The sequence below is a fragment of the Beauveria bassiana genome (assembly GCF_000280675.1).
Source record: "Beauveria bassiana ARSEF 2860 unplaced genomic scaffold BBA_S00019, whole genome shotgun sequence".
Classification (NCBI taxonomy): domain Eukaryota; kingdom Fungi; phylum Ascomycota; class Sordariomycetes; order Hypocreales; family Cordycipitaceae; genus Beauveria; species Beauveria bassiana.
Window position 1 is genome coordinate 384,446 of NW_007930854.1, and position 17,071 is coordinate 401,516.

Here is a 17,071-nt window from a genome sequence, read left to right on the forward strand (position 1 = left end):
GAGCCCGCTGTAGCCACTGTGACCAATCCTTCATGAATTAATTACAGCGCCTTCTCTGCTAAGCCGCGCCGCCTACGTAAGACGAGGACGAGGCCGAAACCCCCGCCCAGCAATGTCGGCAAGGCAGGCTCCGACTTCAACTCCAACCTCCATCCGTCATCTTTCACGCCCCCCAACGGTATTGTGCCGTGTCGACTGCTGTGTTACGGCGCTGTTCTCTTTTTTTCATTCTAGTTGACGTTGGGCACAGTATTGAGTGCAGCCCAGTCTTGACGATAGACACAGCTAGCCGCAAAGTACATGCGAGCCAGTCGGTATATTCCAGCTCGAGCTACACAAGCTCGGTCCTGCATCACGAGCTGCATCCCTCAAGACCCCTCACCACTGCAACCGTCCTCGACCAACCGATCCGAAAATACCACGATATAAGTCTTCGAATAGGGGGATGACTGCCCCGGAGCAGCCCGCCGGGGGGGCAGAATCGCCTTCTCAGTCTCCCAGCGAGCCCCTCGCCCAACAGACTGCCACCCATGCCGAGCCCAACAGACCCGACGCCGCAGTGGCTGTAGACTCTTCCGTGGCAAAGGAGCCCGAAGAAGACTCGCAAGCCAGTGGTGTAGTCGAGAAAGAACCCTCAACGATCAGCCAAACGGCTTCCGATACCGCACACGCGCCTGAGCCCATCTCCGAGACGCAAGCCCCAACTACACCGCCTGCGCAGACCGGCTCCAAAATGTCAGAACAGCTCGCGGACGCCGTCACCACCACTAGAAAGCAAGCCGACGATGCTTCAGCCAGCGCACAGGACCGCGACATGTCTGCGTCAGCAATCACCATCAATCCCCTCAAGGACAACCACGCCGACATTTCTACCCAGTACCTCACACCAGAACCATCAAGCTATGTCGACCCCACACCAGCAACTCCGATAACCTCCCAGCCGTCCTCACGATCGCCCTCCAATGCCGCCAGGTCACACCGCTCCGATGAATTCTCGCCGACGAGGTCTCCCGCCGAGAATGACGACAAGAGATATGCTAGCGAAGAGGAGCCCGACGGCGGGTCGCGATCCGAGATTCAGAGCATCATGGAACAATTCAGCGAGTACGGAGGCGGGCCCGACGCCGACGAGGTCATGAGCCCGAGGCTGGAGATAACCTCTCCCTTGTTTGGTAGCGGTCCCATGCAGCATCCGCCCAGAAAATCGAGCCTCGAGCCAGTCTCCGCCGGCGTTACCAGCCAGCCGCAGGATGCGGATGCCGCTGGCCCCTCTACCTCTTCCCTGGCCAAGGACCAAGAAAGTGCCGATGACCACGGCCCGCCAGTACCTCCCAAGGATGGATCGTTTGGCACGCCGCCCCGGAACAGAGATGCCCGGGGATCGACCGCCCTTGCCTCCCCAACATCTCCTCAACTATCTATGCACCGCCCGCCCCCTCCGGAGCCCGAGCCCGAGCCCACGCTTCCCTTTGACTTTCACAGATTCCTTGAGCAGCTGCGAAATAAAAAGGCCGACCCCGTCGCGCGCTACCTCAAGTCCTTTTTGACCGAGTTTGCCAAGCGCCAGTGGATGGTGCATGAGCAGGTCAAAATTATCAGCGATTTTCTAGCCTTTATTGCCAACAAAATGATGCTCTGCGAGGTGTGGCGCGATGTCTCGGACGCAGAGTTTGACAACGCGCGCGAAGGTATGGAGAAGCTTGTCATGAATCGACTGTACTCTCAAACCTTTTCGCCTGCCATTCCGCCTCCCAAGCCCGTTCCCGGCGTCAGACCCAAGAAGCGCGGAGGCGAGATGCCGCTCGGACCAGGTCGTCGCGGACAACACCAGGAGGATGTCGAGCGTGACGACATTGTCGCACAAAAGATCAACATTTACGGCTGGATCAAGCCCGAGCATCTGGATATTCCGGCCATTGAAGACAGTGGACGAAAGTTTCTAAAGCTGGCGCAGCAAGGTTCGTATGCCCGTAGCCTCGACACTGCACACGCTGACAAGACCAGAATTATTGAAGATCAAGTCATATCGTGCTCCACGGGACAAAATTATTTGCGTTTTGAATTGCTGCAAAGTAATCTTTGGTGCGTCTTGAGCTGCTGTTCATTATACCTCCGCGTGCTAACACTCGCAGGCCTCCTTAAACATAACAAATCTGACTCGTCGGCCGACTCTTTTATGCCCCTACTAATTTACGTCGTTCTCCAATCCAATCCTGAACATTTAGTATCTAATGTACAATACATTTTGCGATTTCGTAACCAGGACCGCCTCGGCGGCGAGGCTGGTTACTACCTGTCGTCACTGGTATGTCTCATGAAACGCGCGCACAAGACGACACGACACTTTTATTGACGCTTGTGCAGATGGGCGCGGTGCAATTCGTTGAAAACATGGACCGCACATCCCTCACCATTAGCGACGAGGAGTTCGAAAAGAGCGTCGAGGCTGCCGTGTCCGCCATTGCTGAGCGCAACCAGGCCTTGTCGCCCACGATTCGTCAGCAGGCCACCTTTTCCGAGAAGCCAGCCTGGGGCACCGGCGGCCACAGCCACGGTCACGACGGGGCATCCCCGTCATCGGCGCGCCCAAGCTACGACGGCGAGGCGGAGCCGGGCGAGGGCGCGGCCATCTCTGGCCTCTTGCGCACCATTCAGCGTCCTCTAACGACTATTGGGCGCATGTTCTCCGACGAACCTGCGTCCTCGCCATCGTCCGGAACCAGTAGCACCCGCCCTCATTCTAGCAATGTGCCTCCGAGATCCTCGCAGGACGGTGGCTCCTTGCCGCGGCGCAGCGCGGAGCAAGTCCGCGCATCTGCGCGCCCGCAGCAGCAGGAACAGCTACAGCAACCCGCTCCGCGTATACTCTCGGCAGAGGAGGCCGCAGCGCGGCAAGCGAGCGCGGAGACGGCCGAGGCGCAACGTCTACAGCGCGCCGAGCACGCCAATGTCGTGGAGACGCTGGCGGGCATGTTTCCCGACTTGGACAAGGATGTTATCAGCGACGTGGTCTATGAAAAGGAGGGAAGGTGAGTTTTTCTTCTTCTTTTCTCTGTTGCTCTTTGACATTTTCTGCGTGAATCATGACTAATGACATGTTTTATTAGAGTCGGCTTGGCGGTTGATGCATGTCTAGCACTGTCTAGCTAGACCTTTGCTTTTTTGAGTTTCTTCCCTTGATCGTACAACTAACTGCATGGAGGCGATTGTTTATACACCCACAATGATAAAGTTCTCCTTTTCGAGATGGAATGCAGTACCTTAATTGTACATGAGTGTACAGAGAAAATACAACCATTGAACAAACACGAATCATAATTCCGCACTGTCATTACTGTTTTCCAGCGTCTCTATTCGTTCTTTGCTACTCAGAATCGACACTTGCAAGCGCTTCAAGATGAAGAAGCCATTCTTTGCACCACTGCCAATTCCAAAGTGGAAACATAGTACCCAGTATAGCATCAAAAATATATTTATTGCTACTCCGTAGTCTCTTCACTGAAGAAGGACCCACCTTTTCGTCTTCTTCCTGCTACTTTGGTCTGTGAAATGTACTTCTGTTAAATCTTAACGTTGTATTAAAAGAATGACTTGTTGTCGCTCTCTGTCTTGTCATTTCCCTAACAATTCAAATACCCAATCTCTTTCACTTGGCAAAGATATCAAAACAAAGACGCGATGCTCGAAGTCTACAAAAAAAAAAAAAAAAGTAGGCCCATTCAGATTGCTCGTGCACGATATATCATCATGGAGTTGGTACAATCAGCGATATTTTCATCTAAATCTAGGCCCAGACAAAAAGATGCCCGTTGAAAAACCAGACGAACCAACTGAGCCTCAAAGTTGACATGGTGTTCGGTAGGGCGATAGCAGTGAGTGAGCGGTTTCGATTCGGATCGGCGCATGGTAGATTGATGTATACTTGGGCAATTGGCGGGTGGCGGCAATATGTACAGCGTGGTCAAGTAGTGTTTGGTGGGTAAGGAACGTGATATTAGGCGTATACGAGCTTCACCAACGGCTATAGCCGGGGTTTGTCTGTGGTACACCGCGGTAGCCACCATTTTCCAGGTCGGGGAACGTAGGCTGCCGGGCGTGGCCATAAGTGCGTTGCTCGCTGTGTGTCAAATCCCTCGTCGGCTCATCGCGGTAGGGTTCGGGAGCCTCCGGAAGGCGGTCACCATCATCGGTTTGGCGGTTGTAGTACGAGTACGGATTGGGAACGTTGGTGTGCGCAGCATTTGCCTGGTGTTTCTCTTGCTCGACAGAAGATATCGAATAGAAGGATTTGCCACTGCCTGGCCGAATGAGAAGCGAGTTGTGGGCATCAAGAGGCGTAAGAGTATCAAGCTCGCGGTTACGTTTTTCTGTGATTGTCAGCTACGTTAAGTTGGCTTGGAAAATTGGGACCTACCCATCTCTTTTCTGCGCAAACGATGGGGGTTGGCAGTGATGCAGGCGCTGATGGCATTCCAGGCGACGAGGATGGCGAGGAGACCGGTGAGGGTTGACTGAACGATAATCAAGACGAGGCCAGTGACAGTTTTGGTGGTCTGAGCAATGCCAAATTCTTCGACAAAGATGAGGATGCAGGCGACGGAGAGAACGCGAATTGTTTGAATGATGATGTTCAAAACGTTGCCAGAGCGACGCTCGTATGGACGGCTCCAAAGAAGCAGGCCGAGCATGCAGCCTTCAATGACTAGCTGAGCAATAGTCTGCTGCATGCCATGACCATCACCAGCAGCAATACAAGCACCCTTGGCGAACATGTAGACAATGACAGGAATAAACAGCCACCAGTAGCCTTTGCTGTAGGCATCGTAGAAGAGCGAGTACTTAGTCCAAAGCTCCTTGTCGTCGTAGAGTCCTTTCGCGTCACCCTCGACAGCCTTGAGCTTTTGCACAGTCGAGTAGATTTTCCAGGCGAAGAAGCCGAGGACACCTGAGAAGATGGCGAGGGTAATACCGGCAAGCAGCTTGGCAACCCAGGAGGAGTCGGCACGGGAAAATTGAAAGACGCAATACAAAACCCAGATACCGTAGAGGAGCAGTATCAAGTTGGTAATGGTGCGAGCAATGGACCCCCAGTAGTGCTTGCGGAAACCCTTGAGCGACTCGGGAAAGGTGCCCCAGATAGCCCAGGCCTCGAGAATGACTTTGACCAAGACCATAACAAGAACAATGCTGGCAATGATGATTGCAACAACGAGCAGAGCCATCATGAAGATATCAGACTTGGGCACGGCGAGCTGTCGGGCATATTTTTCGATGCCCTGGGCAGTTTGCTGAAAACTGCTGGGCGATTTAGTAGCCTCGGTACTATTGACGGAAGTTTCAATGTCGCGGAGGGCAATGGTGGCAATAGCACCGAGGGCGCGCTTGGCATGAAACATGCTGCCTTGACCAGCGGTGGCGTTGGCAACGTACTCGGCATTGTCGTACGTGAGGTTGCCTCCAGTGCTTTCACGGAGACTATCAATGGCGGAAAGCGCGCCGGTCCAGGGAACCAAACCGACAGAAAAGCCAAAGTTCTTGGTGAAGCTTTGGTAGACAGGAGGGTAGGAGACGGACAGCATGCCGTTCATGGCCATTCCCTGAAACCAACCAAAGGTCTCAGTAAAGCTGGGACTGACGGTACCTGTACCAGGGCCGCCAGCTCCGCTGCCGAGTGCGGCACCAGCAGCAGAGATACCGCTGGCGAGGAGGGCAACACCGGCAACACCAGCAGCGACGTAGGAGACGGCAGGGACGTTGACGGTTTTGCCATTGGTGACGGAGGATTCGATGCAGGCCACCTTTTGCTTGGTGTCAGCAGACTCGAGCTCGAGCTTGGCGTTGGCAGCAATATCTGGGACCTGAAAAGCAATGCCAGGGACCATCTTGGCAAACTCGTCGGGTATTTGCTGTGAGCCGCGAGCAGCAAAGCTACCGGCGGGGAGAGGGCAGAGCTGCTGAACAAAGGTCGCGGTATCGCAGGGATTAAAGGAACGCTCATAAATCTGGTTTCCGTAGGCGCTGACTTTGAGATGAGCGGTGACGTTTTGCTCCTTAGTGCTGGTGCCGGCGACATCAAACATGACAGTCTTATTGGCGTTGTTGTACGTAATATCAACTTTGTCGACTTTGATGGAAGAATCGGAACCGCAGTCGGTGAAACCAGACGTTGTGAGTATGTCAGAGGCCATGGCACCGGTGGCAAGAAGGACGCTGGCGAAGAGTGAGGGCCAAGAGCTCCATCGTGTTGATGGTCGAGCCATGGCGAATGAAAAGGAGAAGGCTGCCCCAAGCAATAAGAAATGCAATTTGCGAGAGAAGGTCGAGAAGAGATTGAATATCAGTCGTGGAAAAGGGCGAATAAAGTTGAGTGCGGGTGAGTAAGGATCAGAGCGACCAGGCTTTCGATGCGTCTCACAAAGACTGGGCTCTAACAAGGAGAAACGAAGGTGGAAAGAAGGATGAAAATGAATGCCTCCAGGGCAGTCAAGCAAAGAGTCAGGGGCAGAGAACGAAACGCACGTCGACTAGAAAAGAAACGCAGCAGAGGACGCGGTGAAAAGACGGGTAGGGGAGCAAGCCAGGAAGTCGCTGTGTTGTCTTCCCTGGTGGATATTGATTATTGGGCAGGTCGGCCAAGGTTACTTGCTCGTCGAGAAAACATCGAGTGTGTTGAATAAGAAATGATTGTATAGGTCGGTATATCGAGTTCACCTCGTTTGCGGTTGGCGAGGGAAGAAGTTGGGTATGGGCAGAGGCGAAGAAGGAGTCAAGATGGTCGTTAAGCGCCAGGAGTAACGGATGAGTGGGAAACAGCTGTCAGGCCATCCGTAGTTTGTAGCGTTCTACTCCGTAGTTAGGGTCTTGTTCCTGGAAGGGTATTCTCGAATCCGGGAGAGGGAGCCGGTGGACCACAAAAAGGAAAAAGGTCGAGTCTGGACAGGATTCGTGGACAGCGAATGGCTGGGAGGACCTCGTGTTGGGTGGAATGAAGGTGAAACGACCTAGGGACTGGGATCGGCCGAACCACGACCCAGGCGGTGGAGGGTCTACCTGTTCTTTTTTTTTCTTTTTTCCCGTGGGTGAAGCGGGCGAGAAGTGATATAAACGAGTGACTGGTCGTAAGATGACGGGAAAATATGGTAAAAGAGTCGAGAAGAAGGAAGAAGGGGAGATGATGAGAATGTGGTTGGTGATGGTGGTGCTTGTGCCATCGAGTTGAATTACAGGAAGTTAGGTACCTACCTACCTAGCTTATGGGAAAGGAGAGGGTCCAGGTCAGGGGATACTTGAGTCAAGAGGCAAATAAGGTGGGAAGCCCAGGTACCTCTGCCAAGGTACGGATCACAAGGTAGAGTATTAGTAGTTAAAGGCAGCGGCACAGGGGAAGACAAAGGACGGCACAGGAGGCTCTGCGGGCGTAAAGCAACAGATGGGGGGAGCACAGTAACTACCTAACCTCTACGGATTAGGATGCAAGTAAAAAGAAAGATACAGGGGGACGCGAATCAGATCTTGGCTTTTGCATAGTGGGTGGACTCGAACCAAGGAAGCATCCATGCATGATGCGACTTTGCTGGGCGTGTTTCGAGATGGATGGGCTGGCTGCAGTAGTCAGGGCCAGGCGCCCAGGGCAGTTAGCCCGACACTACGGATAGAGAAAAGCATGCATGTCGTACTACAGTTGCACATATAGCTGACGACGCGTACTGCTATCTCTATTTCTTCGATTTTGGAATGCTGGTCGCCTCATGATCTCTTTATTGATTGCATTAGTTCCTTAGTCAAGGAGCATAAAGTCAAAAGATACGAGGCGGATCCATGCCATGCTTCTCTCGGTTAGGTTTAGCCTGTCATGCTCAGCCATTGTTGCAGCACCTTGTTGTTGCTGCACCCTTATTAATCATAAGGTATTGTTGCGCAGCCAGTGGGCAAGTTGGCATTGGCAGTCAAGCAGTCAAGCAGTCAAGCAGTCAAGCAGTTTACGTTTTTAGCTTACGACTGCCCCTGGCCGGCGGGGCCGGCGCCGGGTCCCACATCGATTGCCGGAAAGAGGAGCTCCGGTCATGGACTCATGGGCGACGCGAGCTGCCAGCTGGCAGAAAATACCTTTGACAGCTGGCAGCAAACGCACTGGCAGCTGTCAAGCAAACAGAGACGGACGGACAGAGAAGAGGAAGATGGCAGCTGACAGCTGATGACAGACAGAGGCGAGACAAAAAAGAACAGTCACCGGCAGAGGCTCAAAGCCCCACTCGTTGCCGCTGCACACTGCATGCACGCACCCCTCAACCCCTGATCTCAGGCTCTCTTTCAGGCACAAGCACAATCAGCAGCACATCAATTTCCAACCACTCGAATCATTTTCCTAACTCAGCTGCCAACTCCCTCCGTCGACATCCTCACTTGTGCTCGCCACATCACGAAGAAGCCCCTAGAAGCGCCATCAAACCCCATCCTATGCGCTGTGCACAAGCCTCTCATCCATATCACACCACTAACCTCCTGCACACACACACCATCCCTTCCTGTACTGCTACATATGACAGTCTTATCAAGGTCACCACCTGGCTGAAACACGACTCAAAACACCAGCCCATTCATCCAAGCCCTACATTCATTACTCACGAACCATAAACTTTTATGCAAACTGCGAAGCCGATTAACCCTTTTCTCCCCCTGCATTCATGAAAATCTCAAATAATGCCAGAAAAAATGGGAAAAGAAGAAAATAAAGGGAAAACAAGCCAAAAGACTGCAGCCTCATTCATTCATTAGGAAGGTAACAATTGCCAAACAAGCTACAGCTACATAAAACATTTCTCATACTCCTCCTCACCGGCAAGGAGACACAAATAAACGCAGGATCACACTCACACACCGATAACTTTCCTCTATCAAGACTTGTTTTTTTTTTTTCATTTCATATTCAGGTCAAGCTCTTGTGCAGACCAACTCTAAACAGTTTTGACAGTTGGTCTGCACTACTTGACTACTTACCCGACCCCCGGATATTATCAGCAAGACCCCTGGTCTTACCATGGAAATTACACCCAGCGCTAATAATCGTCAAAGAGGACGGACCAAAAAAAAAATCAATGTGCTCACTGCTACGGACAAATCTACACCCAGTTCTATTTTTATTCACCCTTCGTGACCCCAGAAGTTCCACCGAGGCAGTGCTGCAGAATACTGCCCATGGCTTCCGCCTCTCTACAAAAAAAACACCTATGTATTTTTTCATGATCATCGTGACTAATGAGTCGCCAATTTTGGCAATTAGAGGTTGGCAAATTTTACCAAGCAGCGTAATTCGAATTCGCCGTAGATGCTCCTTCTGACGTACCGCCAGCGTCAACTACGCACGCGATTCACAAAAGAACACTTCAATCACCACCTACTGTGCAGTGTACACCATTACTGCTACTCGCTACAAAAGTCTCATTTTGCGCTGTTACCCCATCCCTTGCCATGAATTTACCGAAATAACCCGCTTCCAGAAAACCCCGATATTGCACCGTCGTATCAATTTATAAAGACCCTGCTAGCTAAATTACGGAGTATATGAACGCGTTGTATTAACCCCTAAAACCCCCGCCTACGCAGTAGGCTACAGTTATCTCCGGCTTTCGCACGCCCAACGCGGCCATCCAGTCGCCTTTCCTTTGCCCAACTGCACCCCTGATTAACTGTTAGTGGTGGTGCACTCATGAATAAGTAATAGCCGCCAAACAACGTCTTAGCCTCGTCTCATCTATAATACCACAAGCGCCTCGCTACACATGTGATCAGGACAATAAACCCAACACATCACATCGCACAAAATCCCACTTGCTGGTTTGATTGAGTCATCTTTAATCTTCTCTTATATTTTCCTTTTAAATACTGTAATCGGGTGGAGAATTTCCCCGCACGACTCCCATCATGTCCTTATTAACCGCCAAGTGATATCCAAAACGTGTCATATCAAAAAGAAATAAAAAGAATTGCAAATGCTCAAATCAAAGTCATCATGGCAAGCGGACTTGCAAACTCATCTCCAATCACGAAGGAAACATCCCTTGGTTGTCCCACGTCCCATGCTCCTGGTTGGTCGCCTGTAGGTGCGGCGAATGCGAATATGTCGACAACGTCTCATGCCCGCTGAAAGGACTACCGTTTAGGCTCGTCCTTTGCTGCGCCATCATTCTGTTTTCATACATCAAATGCCCCCCCATCCCGTCCCCTACCATTCCCTGTACACCAAGTCCATCCAGAGATGGAAATGGCTCCAGTCCGTTGCTGTTGAGATTGCCGTCGAGGCTGCTGTTCAAGCTCAGAAAAGATTGGTCCGCGTGCCCAAACTGCCCAGCGCTCCCACCCAAATTCTGCATGCTGCGATCCGCGTCGTAGCCACTCATTTCACTCATGCCACTTGTCGTGTTGAAGCCACTGACGCCATTCATATCCATGGCGTTGCTTATGCCGTTCAGACCGTTGCTCATGTCTGCCATCGAGGTCTGCATTGTCTGGCCCATGCTTCCATACTGCGTCTGGTAGAACTGCGAATTGCCTTGCCCCATTGCATACCCGAACCCACCCACACTCTGTCCGTATCCCATCTGTGCGTGGTGAGGGTGCAATGCCTGGTTGCCAAAGGCTACACCTCCCAATCCCAGCTGATCGCTGGGTACGGGTAGCATTTGCCGCACTGGCGGATCCTGCACTGGACTAATGATGGAATCAGCTCCCAGATCCTTGGCCCTCATTTCCACGAGTCTCAGCACCGGGAGCGAGATTTGTTCCATGTGCTTGGCCAGATGTACCGTCAGCTTCTTCCAAGTGGGAAAGACGCGGCCACAAAACTTGCAGGGCTCGTCTTGCGGTCTATCTTCAGTCTCCATGTGGCATTCTTCCACCTTTTGCCATGTTGGCTCGACGCCTCCAGCCCGCTTCATGGCTGCTTTGGTCTTGACCTTGGGTTCGACAAACTTGTGCTCGCGCACTAGATGCTGCAAAAAGTTGTCTTTGCGATAACAGGTATGACGGCAGTCCTCGACATCGCAGGTCCACCACTCTAGGTGACGGTGGCCTTCATTTTCGTGACGTACCCAATCAGCCTTGCGTTTAAACGTCTTGGGGTCCCTGCATTTATCCCACGTGCAGGTGAAGGGGCCGATGTCTTCGTGCACGTGCTTGGTCCAGTCAGAAGGCTTTTGGAACTTCTTCTTCTGGTAGCACAGCTGACATTCAAACTCTGCGGGAAGATACTGAGTGGGTGGCATCGGGATGTCGGGTGGGAAGCTCTCGTTGCTGATGATACCTTCTGCAGGGCTGTCATCGTCTTCAAAGCGAGTGCCAAATGCACCAATACGATCCCTGTCGCCTTTTTGATCGCCCAGAATCTTGGCCGAGCCGCCGAGCGCCATGCAGAGTGATCCGCAAGCGCAGTTGGCACCCTGGCGCATATGGTTTACCTTGAGGTTCAGAAGATGCTTGTATCGAATGACCTGTTGATGCGCAATGCGATCGACGAGATAAAGGCCACCGCTTTGTAGACCGGGATTTAATTTCAAAGTATGATCTTGGAATCCTGCGAACGTATGCGGGATGCTGTCGATTTCGTTGGGGTTCTTCTTCATTTCCGAGTCCTCGAGCAAGTCATCATCGTCGTCATCATCTTCATCATCTATATCAGGCGCGCCTGCGGTGAAGACTGGCTTGCTGCGGGCTGTGACGGCCGAGCCGGCACCAGACTTTTTCCACAAGTCAAAGAATGATGTCTGCGGGTCCTCGGTGGCTACGTTCAGCTGTGTTGTCTTGGGAAGGTCGGACTTGCTGCGAGGTCGGCGCAGTACTTTATCGACAGCTAGAGAGAAGCCACTCTTGGGAGAGGCCACTGGTGTAATGCCGCTGATTGATCCGCTTCGAGCGTGCGTTGACCCGATAGAGGCCAGCGGTGTTGCCATTGTAGCAAAGACAGAGTTGATGCTGGGCGTGGGCTGCTTACCCCAGCTAGACGTCCGCGAGGTGGGAGATAGATGCGGGGAGCTATCTCTACGTTCGTCTGATTGCTGGCTGTCCTTTCGATACAACTCGTCACCCTGGGCACTCTTGGAGCGACTTCTCGATCTCTTGCGCATGGAAGACGAGCTCGTTCGTTGAACCAAGCCGCGAAGCTCGGCCAAAAAGCCGGTGGGTTTGGAAGTCTTCCTGGGCTCTGCTTTGCTTATAGACAGCTTCTTGAAAAAATTGCCGCTAATGACGCCCTCAGCATCAATCACGCTTGGAAAACTGCGTCGACGGGTTCCCCACGTGGCCGAGCGAGAGAGGATAGAGTCATTATCGCGCAGCATTCGTTCGAATCGTTCGATAGCAGCTTGTGATGACTCTGGTTGATAGCGACTTTGCTCACCAGAGATGATTGGGTGTGACACCGGCGCAGACTCCCAGTGGTGGGCGGAATGTATGATTTTGTAGTCCTCATCGTTCAGAGGACCACCTGTGGGGTCAATGTAAATTTGTCCCTCAACATGTTTGTTCTCGGTATTGCTGCCCAGAGGGATACCGTCGTCATCTTCGCGTGGCTGGTTGAGGGCTTGTATCTCTTCATCAGTCTTTTCTGTTGGTGCCATATTGTCATAAAGGCCCTCTTGTAGCCAGCGTCCAACTTCATGGTCCAGCTCTTGACGAGCATCTTGTGCCACCAAGTCGTTGATGCTGGGGACCTCCTCAGATGTCCGATTCCGTGGGTCAATGCCCGAGTGGCCAGTTCTTGTATCTGGTTCCCATCGGCCAAGAGAATCTCGTCTGGTAGTGTTGGGTGTCCCTGGACGACTGCCAGATATTAACTCGCCGACGGAATGCACGCCCCGAACTGTGCTAGTGTCGTCGAACGTGCGCTCCACGGCGGGGGCAGGTGCCACGCCATTGTCATTGTCCCAGTTTGAGACGGTAACTCTGGGGCTCTGAACAGGCATGGGCACCGGCACAGGAACAAGACCGTCCTCGCTAGAGCGACCACTACCCGTGGGGGCTGGAGTCAGTTGGGACGATTCGGCAGAGAGTGTGGCGCCCTTGAATTTTCGTTGGAGATCTCGTGGCGACACAGAGGTAGGTGGATTGGTGGCGCCGTTGGCCGCAGGGGAAGCTATATTTAGTGAGGATGATTGCTCTGGAGTCAATGGGTATGACACAGCATAACTTTCGTCTGATTGTATTTGTTCGGCGACAGGGTCATGCCCAAGAACGGATTGCTCCCATATACCGGTCTCTGCCAGAAAGCTGGAACCGACGGCGTGCGGATTTGTAAAATCGACACCAAAGAAGGGGTCCTCGTCTGCGTCGAGATCGCTGTAGTCGCTGGCCTGATAATGACCTGGTGTGGAGTGGGAGGCGTCGGGAGTATCCAGGTGGACGAAGGATGGTGAGAGTGATTCGCTGTTGACACGCGACAGTAAAGGTGAGGCGTCGTGCGCTGCAGAGAATTGATGGTTGAGGGATTGGTTTTGGTAGGACGAGGTGTTGCGGGGTTCGAGGCCAGTGTCTTGAAGCGAGTCGTGATGATCGCTTTGCGCCAATGTGAATGCGGAGGCCATGGCTGGCGGGTGCAGGGTGTGGCCGGGCCACGTCGGGTATATAATCAGGCAACAAGAATAAAGGAAGAGTTGCGGGAGGCCTAGCTGGAGTGATGCGCGAGAGAAGTCTCTAGGCGCATATTTGCACGAACCTGCCCTATGGGTAGCGTGCGGTGGGTGGCTTGGTGAATAAGCCCAAATGCAAGCGAGGGGGGCAGCCTAACAGGTGATTCGAGAAACGGATCAGTCTGCCCGGGGATGAGGAGGCGGAGGGGAGAGGAGGTGGTTGCGACGCAGGAGAAGCGAGGATCGGCTCGCTGCGCGGAGAAGGCTGATGAAGATGAAGCGACACAGTGATTCAGTGGATAGTCTTGTTGGTATGGTGGCAAACGAAAAGTATCTATTGAGAGCCGAAGAGGAGAAGCGCTTAGAATGCAACCCCTGCTAGCTTGCAAGACAAGACGGCGAGTACCAAATGAGCAGAGCAACGGCTGCTGGGCGGCGATGTGTCGGGGGATATTTTTTTGGGCGAGCGGGAAGCTACAATAGTGAAGCGCCGGAGCCGATGATGATGAGAGACGCCAAACGGGCAGGAGGCGTAGTTAGCGAGGTGAGTGATGGCGGCCGAGAATAATGCCTGGAGAGCCCAACAAGGTAAAAAGGATGAGCGCAGAGATGTAGAAATGGCGAGGCGGATGAAGGATGGTAAGAGGAGAGAGATGAGAAAGCGATTGTGGTGTGGAGATTGTGAGCCTGGCGGACCAGCAGGGCCAAGTCCAAGGAGCTGGCAGCTCAGTGGTCACTTATTAGTGGTCGATGATTTGCAGTGGTTGCCTCGTGGAGTTGGAGCTGAACTGAACGAGTGGGCAGGCAGGAGCGGCCCAAGGCGACTGCCTGATTTGGACTGATTGGGACATGGCCGGGCTTGCCAGCTGGCAGCAGCTGAGCACCCGTTTGATGAAGACTGAAAAGGTACCGGCCCGTCAGAAAGCGTCGGTCCGTTAGTCAAGCCTGGCCAGAAAGGCTTCCGTTTGCTGCAGCTATTGAACCTCCGCATTTCAATCTCACGATATCTCGGTTCATATTACAGCTGGCCGTCAGGTAACCTAATTTACCCGCCGCTTCTGCCGCAACCTGCCATCCCGAAGCTATCCATCGCTCTACCCACTGTTGCTCCTTGGCGCCTTCTCCACCAAGGCTGGTCTGTTGTCTAATTCTGAAGTCGGTCCAGACAATGCCATTTCGTCCTCCCAAAAATAAAAATGAAAATAAAAATAAATTTGCTACAGCCATGCCGTCATGCCATTCTCCACAGCCACTTAATCATTTGATCATCGTCAGCCTTGCTCGTCTCATTCTGCCATCGGGTCCTGAACTAGTCGCCCATCCGTGGGGCTGGAGGCCCCAAGTCCGCCTCAGCTTTAGGCAGAGAACGCCTCACGATGCACACCACCACCGCCCTACCTCGCACCAACGTTGCGGGATGCGGAAATAGTGTAGGCGTGGGTGCCGGGACTAACTAGACAAGTGAGCCTTGCCGTACCTGTTGGTGAACTTGGTATTTGAACCACCCTTTACTCTGATCCGCTATTGTAACCTTGCGCTCCAAGGCCTCCAAGGCAGTTTCTCGTGTGGCTGTGGAGTGGCAGTGCTTTGAGGCTGTTCACTCTGTCCCGAAACAGGTCAATCACAACCAGAGTGAGACTGCACCGATCAAGGCTGCCAGATCCAAAAGGCTTGTTTCTTTTAATGTCCGGTGGCCCTTGCATTGGAGGCTTGGCTGCGTGGCAACGTGGGAATGTGTCGGTCATCAGAGCCAGACTTCACATCTAATGGATGCTAACTAGTGATCAACGACTGAGCCATGGCTAGTCCCTCGTCAAACGCAGAGTCAGTACAAGCAAGGTCGCATATGCCAGCAGACTAAGAAGTGTCAAGAGCGTCACAGTATGGCCCGAAGTCCGAAATTTGCGCGTCAACAGACCATCGGCGGACTCCTTGATGAAGAATTGTCGTTGACCCTCGTACCGTCGATACACGGCAACAAGCAAAATCGCAGTGCCGTATACGGCAAAGAGCGCACCAATCGGATAGAATTCATCCGTGAAAATTTTGAGAATGACTAGTGAAAATGAAAATTGGCCAAGCGCTGTCCGCATGTACGCGCCTTCGAATGTCCGCTGCGCTGCACGAACCTCGACTAGCCTATTTGTAGGTCAGCTACTAGTTGAAGCCGTTGCTGGAAATTTTTTTTTTAAGGTTGAGCAGCACTTACTCGGCATTAGTGAGCACAACCGACTGAGCGCGATGCAGACGCAAGTGAAATTGCTGTTCTGGGTGTGGCTTCCCGTTACCGTCATGTTAGCTGCTGCTTGAAGTGGTCGGGTCGCACTACTGGAGGATCATACCTCCCACATGGTGCTGGTCGCTGATCGCAGAGCGGACGTCACTCGCCAGCTGGCATGCTGAGATGACTCAGCAATGAAAAGGTTTCCAACTAGCCACGCTCCCACTCAAGACTGAAATTCCATGAGCATTTGCGCAGCTGCTTCAGGAACAAAATACGCGCCGTGGTGCTCAAGACGATGGCGGAGCAGTGCATACGTTATGTGGAAAGCCGCAGCTAAAGTGATGCGATACGCCGGATCCAAGTCGTGCCCATTTCATCACGTGGACTGGTTCCCCCAAAGTTCAAAAACTTGACTGCCTTCCCCCAAGTTCCCAGCATGGGTACTAATACAATCTGCGGCTCGGACCTTTTTCACATCTCAAAGTCAAAAGTCTAAATTGTTGGATTCATTGGACAGTGTATATATGGATGCCGTTTCGCTGAGATTGATATAACCAGAGCTTCTTCCATCAGCCACAACCGGGGCCGATGCAAAGCCCGCTTGCGAAGAAAACACCGCAAAGAGTTAATTCATCTGCACCCATTTTCACCATGCGCGCGTATTCTAATATCGCCGCTATTTCGCTTCCTCTGTCCCCCTGTTGCCCGGCAGCGCGCCCATGACGGCCCAGTCGCCCTGCGTCCATACGCTCTTGAGCCTCCACGTCTTGGCCTTCCACAGCGTCGCCTCCCCCTCCCCCTCCCCCTCCTCCACCTTGACGAGATCAATCGAGTACAGGCTTCCCACCACCAGCCGCTCCGTCGCGCCTCCATTCTCCATGGCCAGCCCCTTGCCCGCGCGGTAGTGGTACGCGACGCCCGTCGCCGTCGTCGTCGCCGCGCGTCCGTCGTCTGAAAAGGTTGTCCGCACGTTGCTCGTCATGTGCGTCGTGTCCAGCTTGGACACGTTGTCAAAGCACGACGTGGTAATCTCGTCGAGGCCGTGCAGCAGCGCGCCATTGAGGTCAAATACGGCGTCGGCGGTGAAAGCTGACTGGAAGAGGGCCCGGTCAGCCGTGTCAAGGCCGCAGAGGCACCGCGCAATGGCGTCCACAATGGCCTCGCGGTCGCTAGGCAGCGGCGAGAGGTTGGCAGAGATTGAAAAGCTCATTTTGTGTCTTTTCTTTTC

At 53.0% G+C, this 17,071-nt stretch overlaps 5 protein-coding genes across 5 annotated transcripts; 1 reads left to right on the plus strand and 4 right to left on the minus strand.

Moving 5' to 3' along the window:
- Positions 1-445: 445 nt before the first annotated feature.
- BBA_06547 (vacuolar protein sorting-associated protein) lies at positions 446-3,033 on the plus strand (the record flags this gene model as incomplete). The annotated part of the gene is made up of 4 exons (XM_008601644.1): positions 446-1,958; positions 2,005-2,082; positions 2,133-2,305; positions 2,365-3,033. 4 exons carry the CDS (start codon positions 446-448, stop codon positions 3,031-3,033), a joined length of 2,433 nt encoding a protein of 810 aa, XP_008599866.1.
- A 978-nt stretch (positions 3,034-4,011) lies between these two features.
- On the minus strand, positions 4,012-6,260 carry BBA_06548 (transient receptor potential (TRP) ion channel; the record flags this gene model as incomplete). The annotated part of the gene is made up of 2 exons (XM_008601645.1): positions 4,012-4,367; positions 4,415-6,260. 2 exons carry the CDS (start codon positions 6,258-6,260, stop codon positions 4,012-4,014), a joined length of 2,202 nt encoding a protein of 733 aa, XP_008599867.1.
- A 3,780-nt stretch (positions 6,261-10,040) lies between these two features.
- Positions 10,041-13,574, minus strand: BBA_06549 (C2H2 finger domain-containing protein; the record flags this gene model as incomplete). The annotated part of the gene is made up of 1 exon (XM_008601646.1): positions 10,041-13,574. One exon carries the CDS (start codon positions 13,572-13,574, stop codon positions 10,041-10,043), a length of 3,534 nt encoding a protein of 1,177 aa, XP_008599868.1.
- Positions 13,575-15,421: 1,847 nt separating this feature from the next.
- BBA_06550 (uncharacterized protein) lies at positions 15,422-15,970 on the minus strand (the record flags this gene model as incomplete). Its single annotated transcript, XM_008601647.1, has 3 exons — positions 15,422-15,758; positions 15,829-15,896; positions 15,962-15,970. The coding sequence occupies 3 exons, from the start codon at positions 15,968-15,970 to the stop codon at positions 15,422-15,424; spliced, it is 414 nt and encodes a 137-aa protein (XP_008599869.1).
- Positions 15,971-16,519: 549 nt separating this feature from the next.
- BBA_06551 (uncharacterized protein) lies at positions 16,520-17,053 on the minus strand (the record flags this gene model as incomplete). The annotated part of the gene is made up of 1 exon (XM_008601648.1): positions 16,520-17,053. The coding sequence occupies one exon, from the start codon at positions 17,051-17,053 to the stop codon at positions 16,520-16,522; it is 534 nt and encodes a 177-aa protein (XP_008599870.1).
- Between the last annotated feature and the right edge of the window lie 18 nt (positions 17,054-17,071).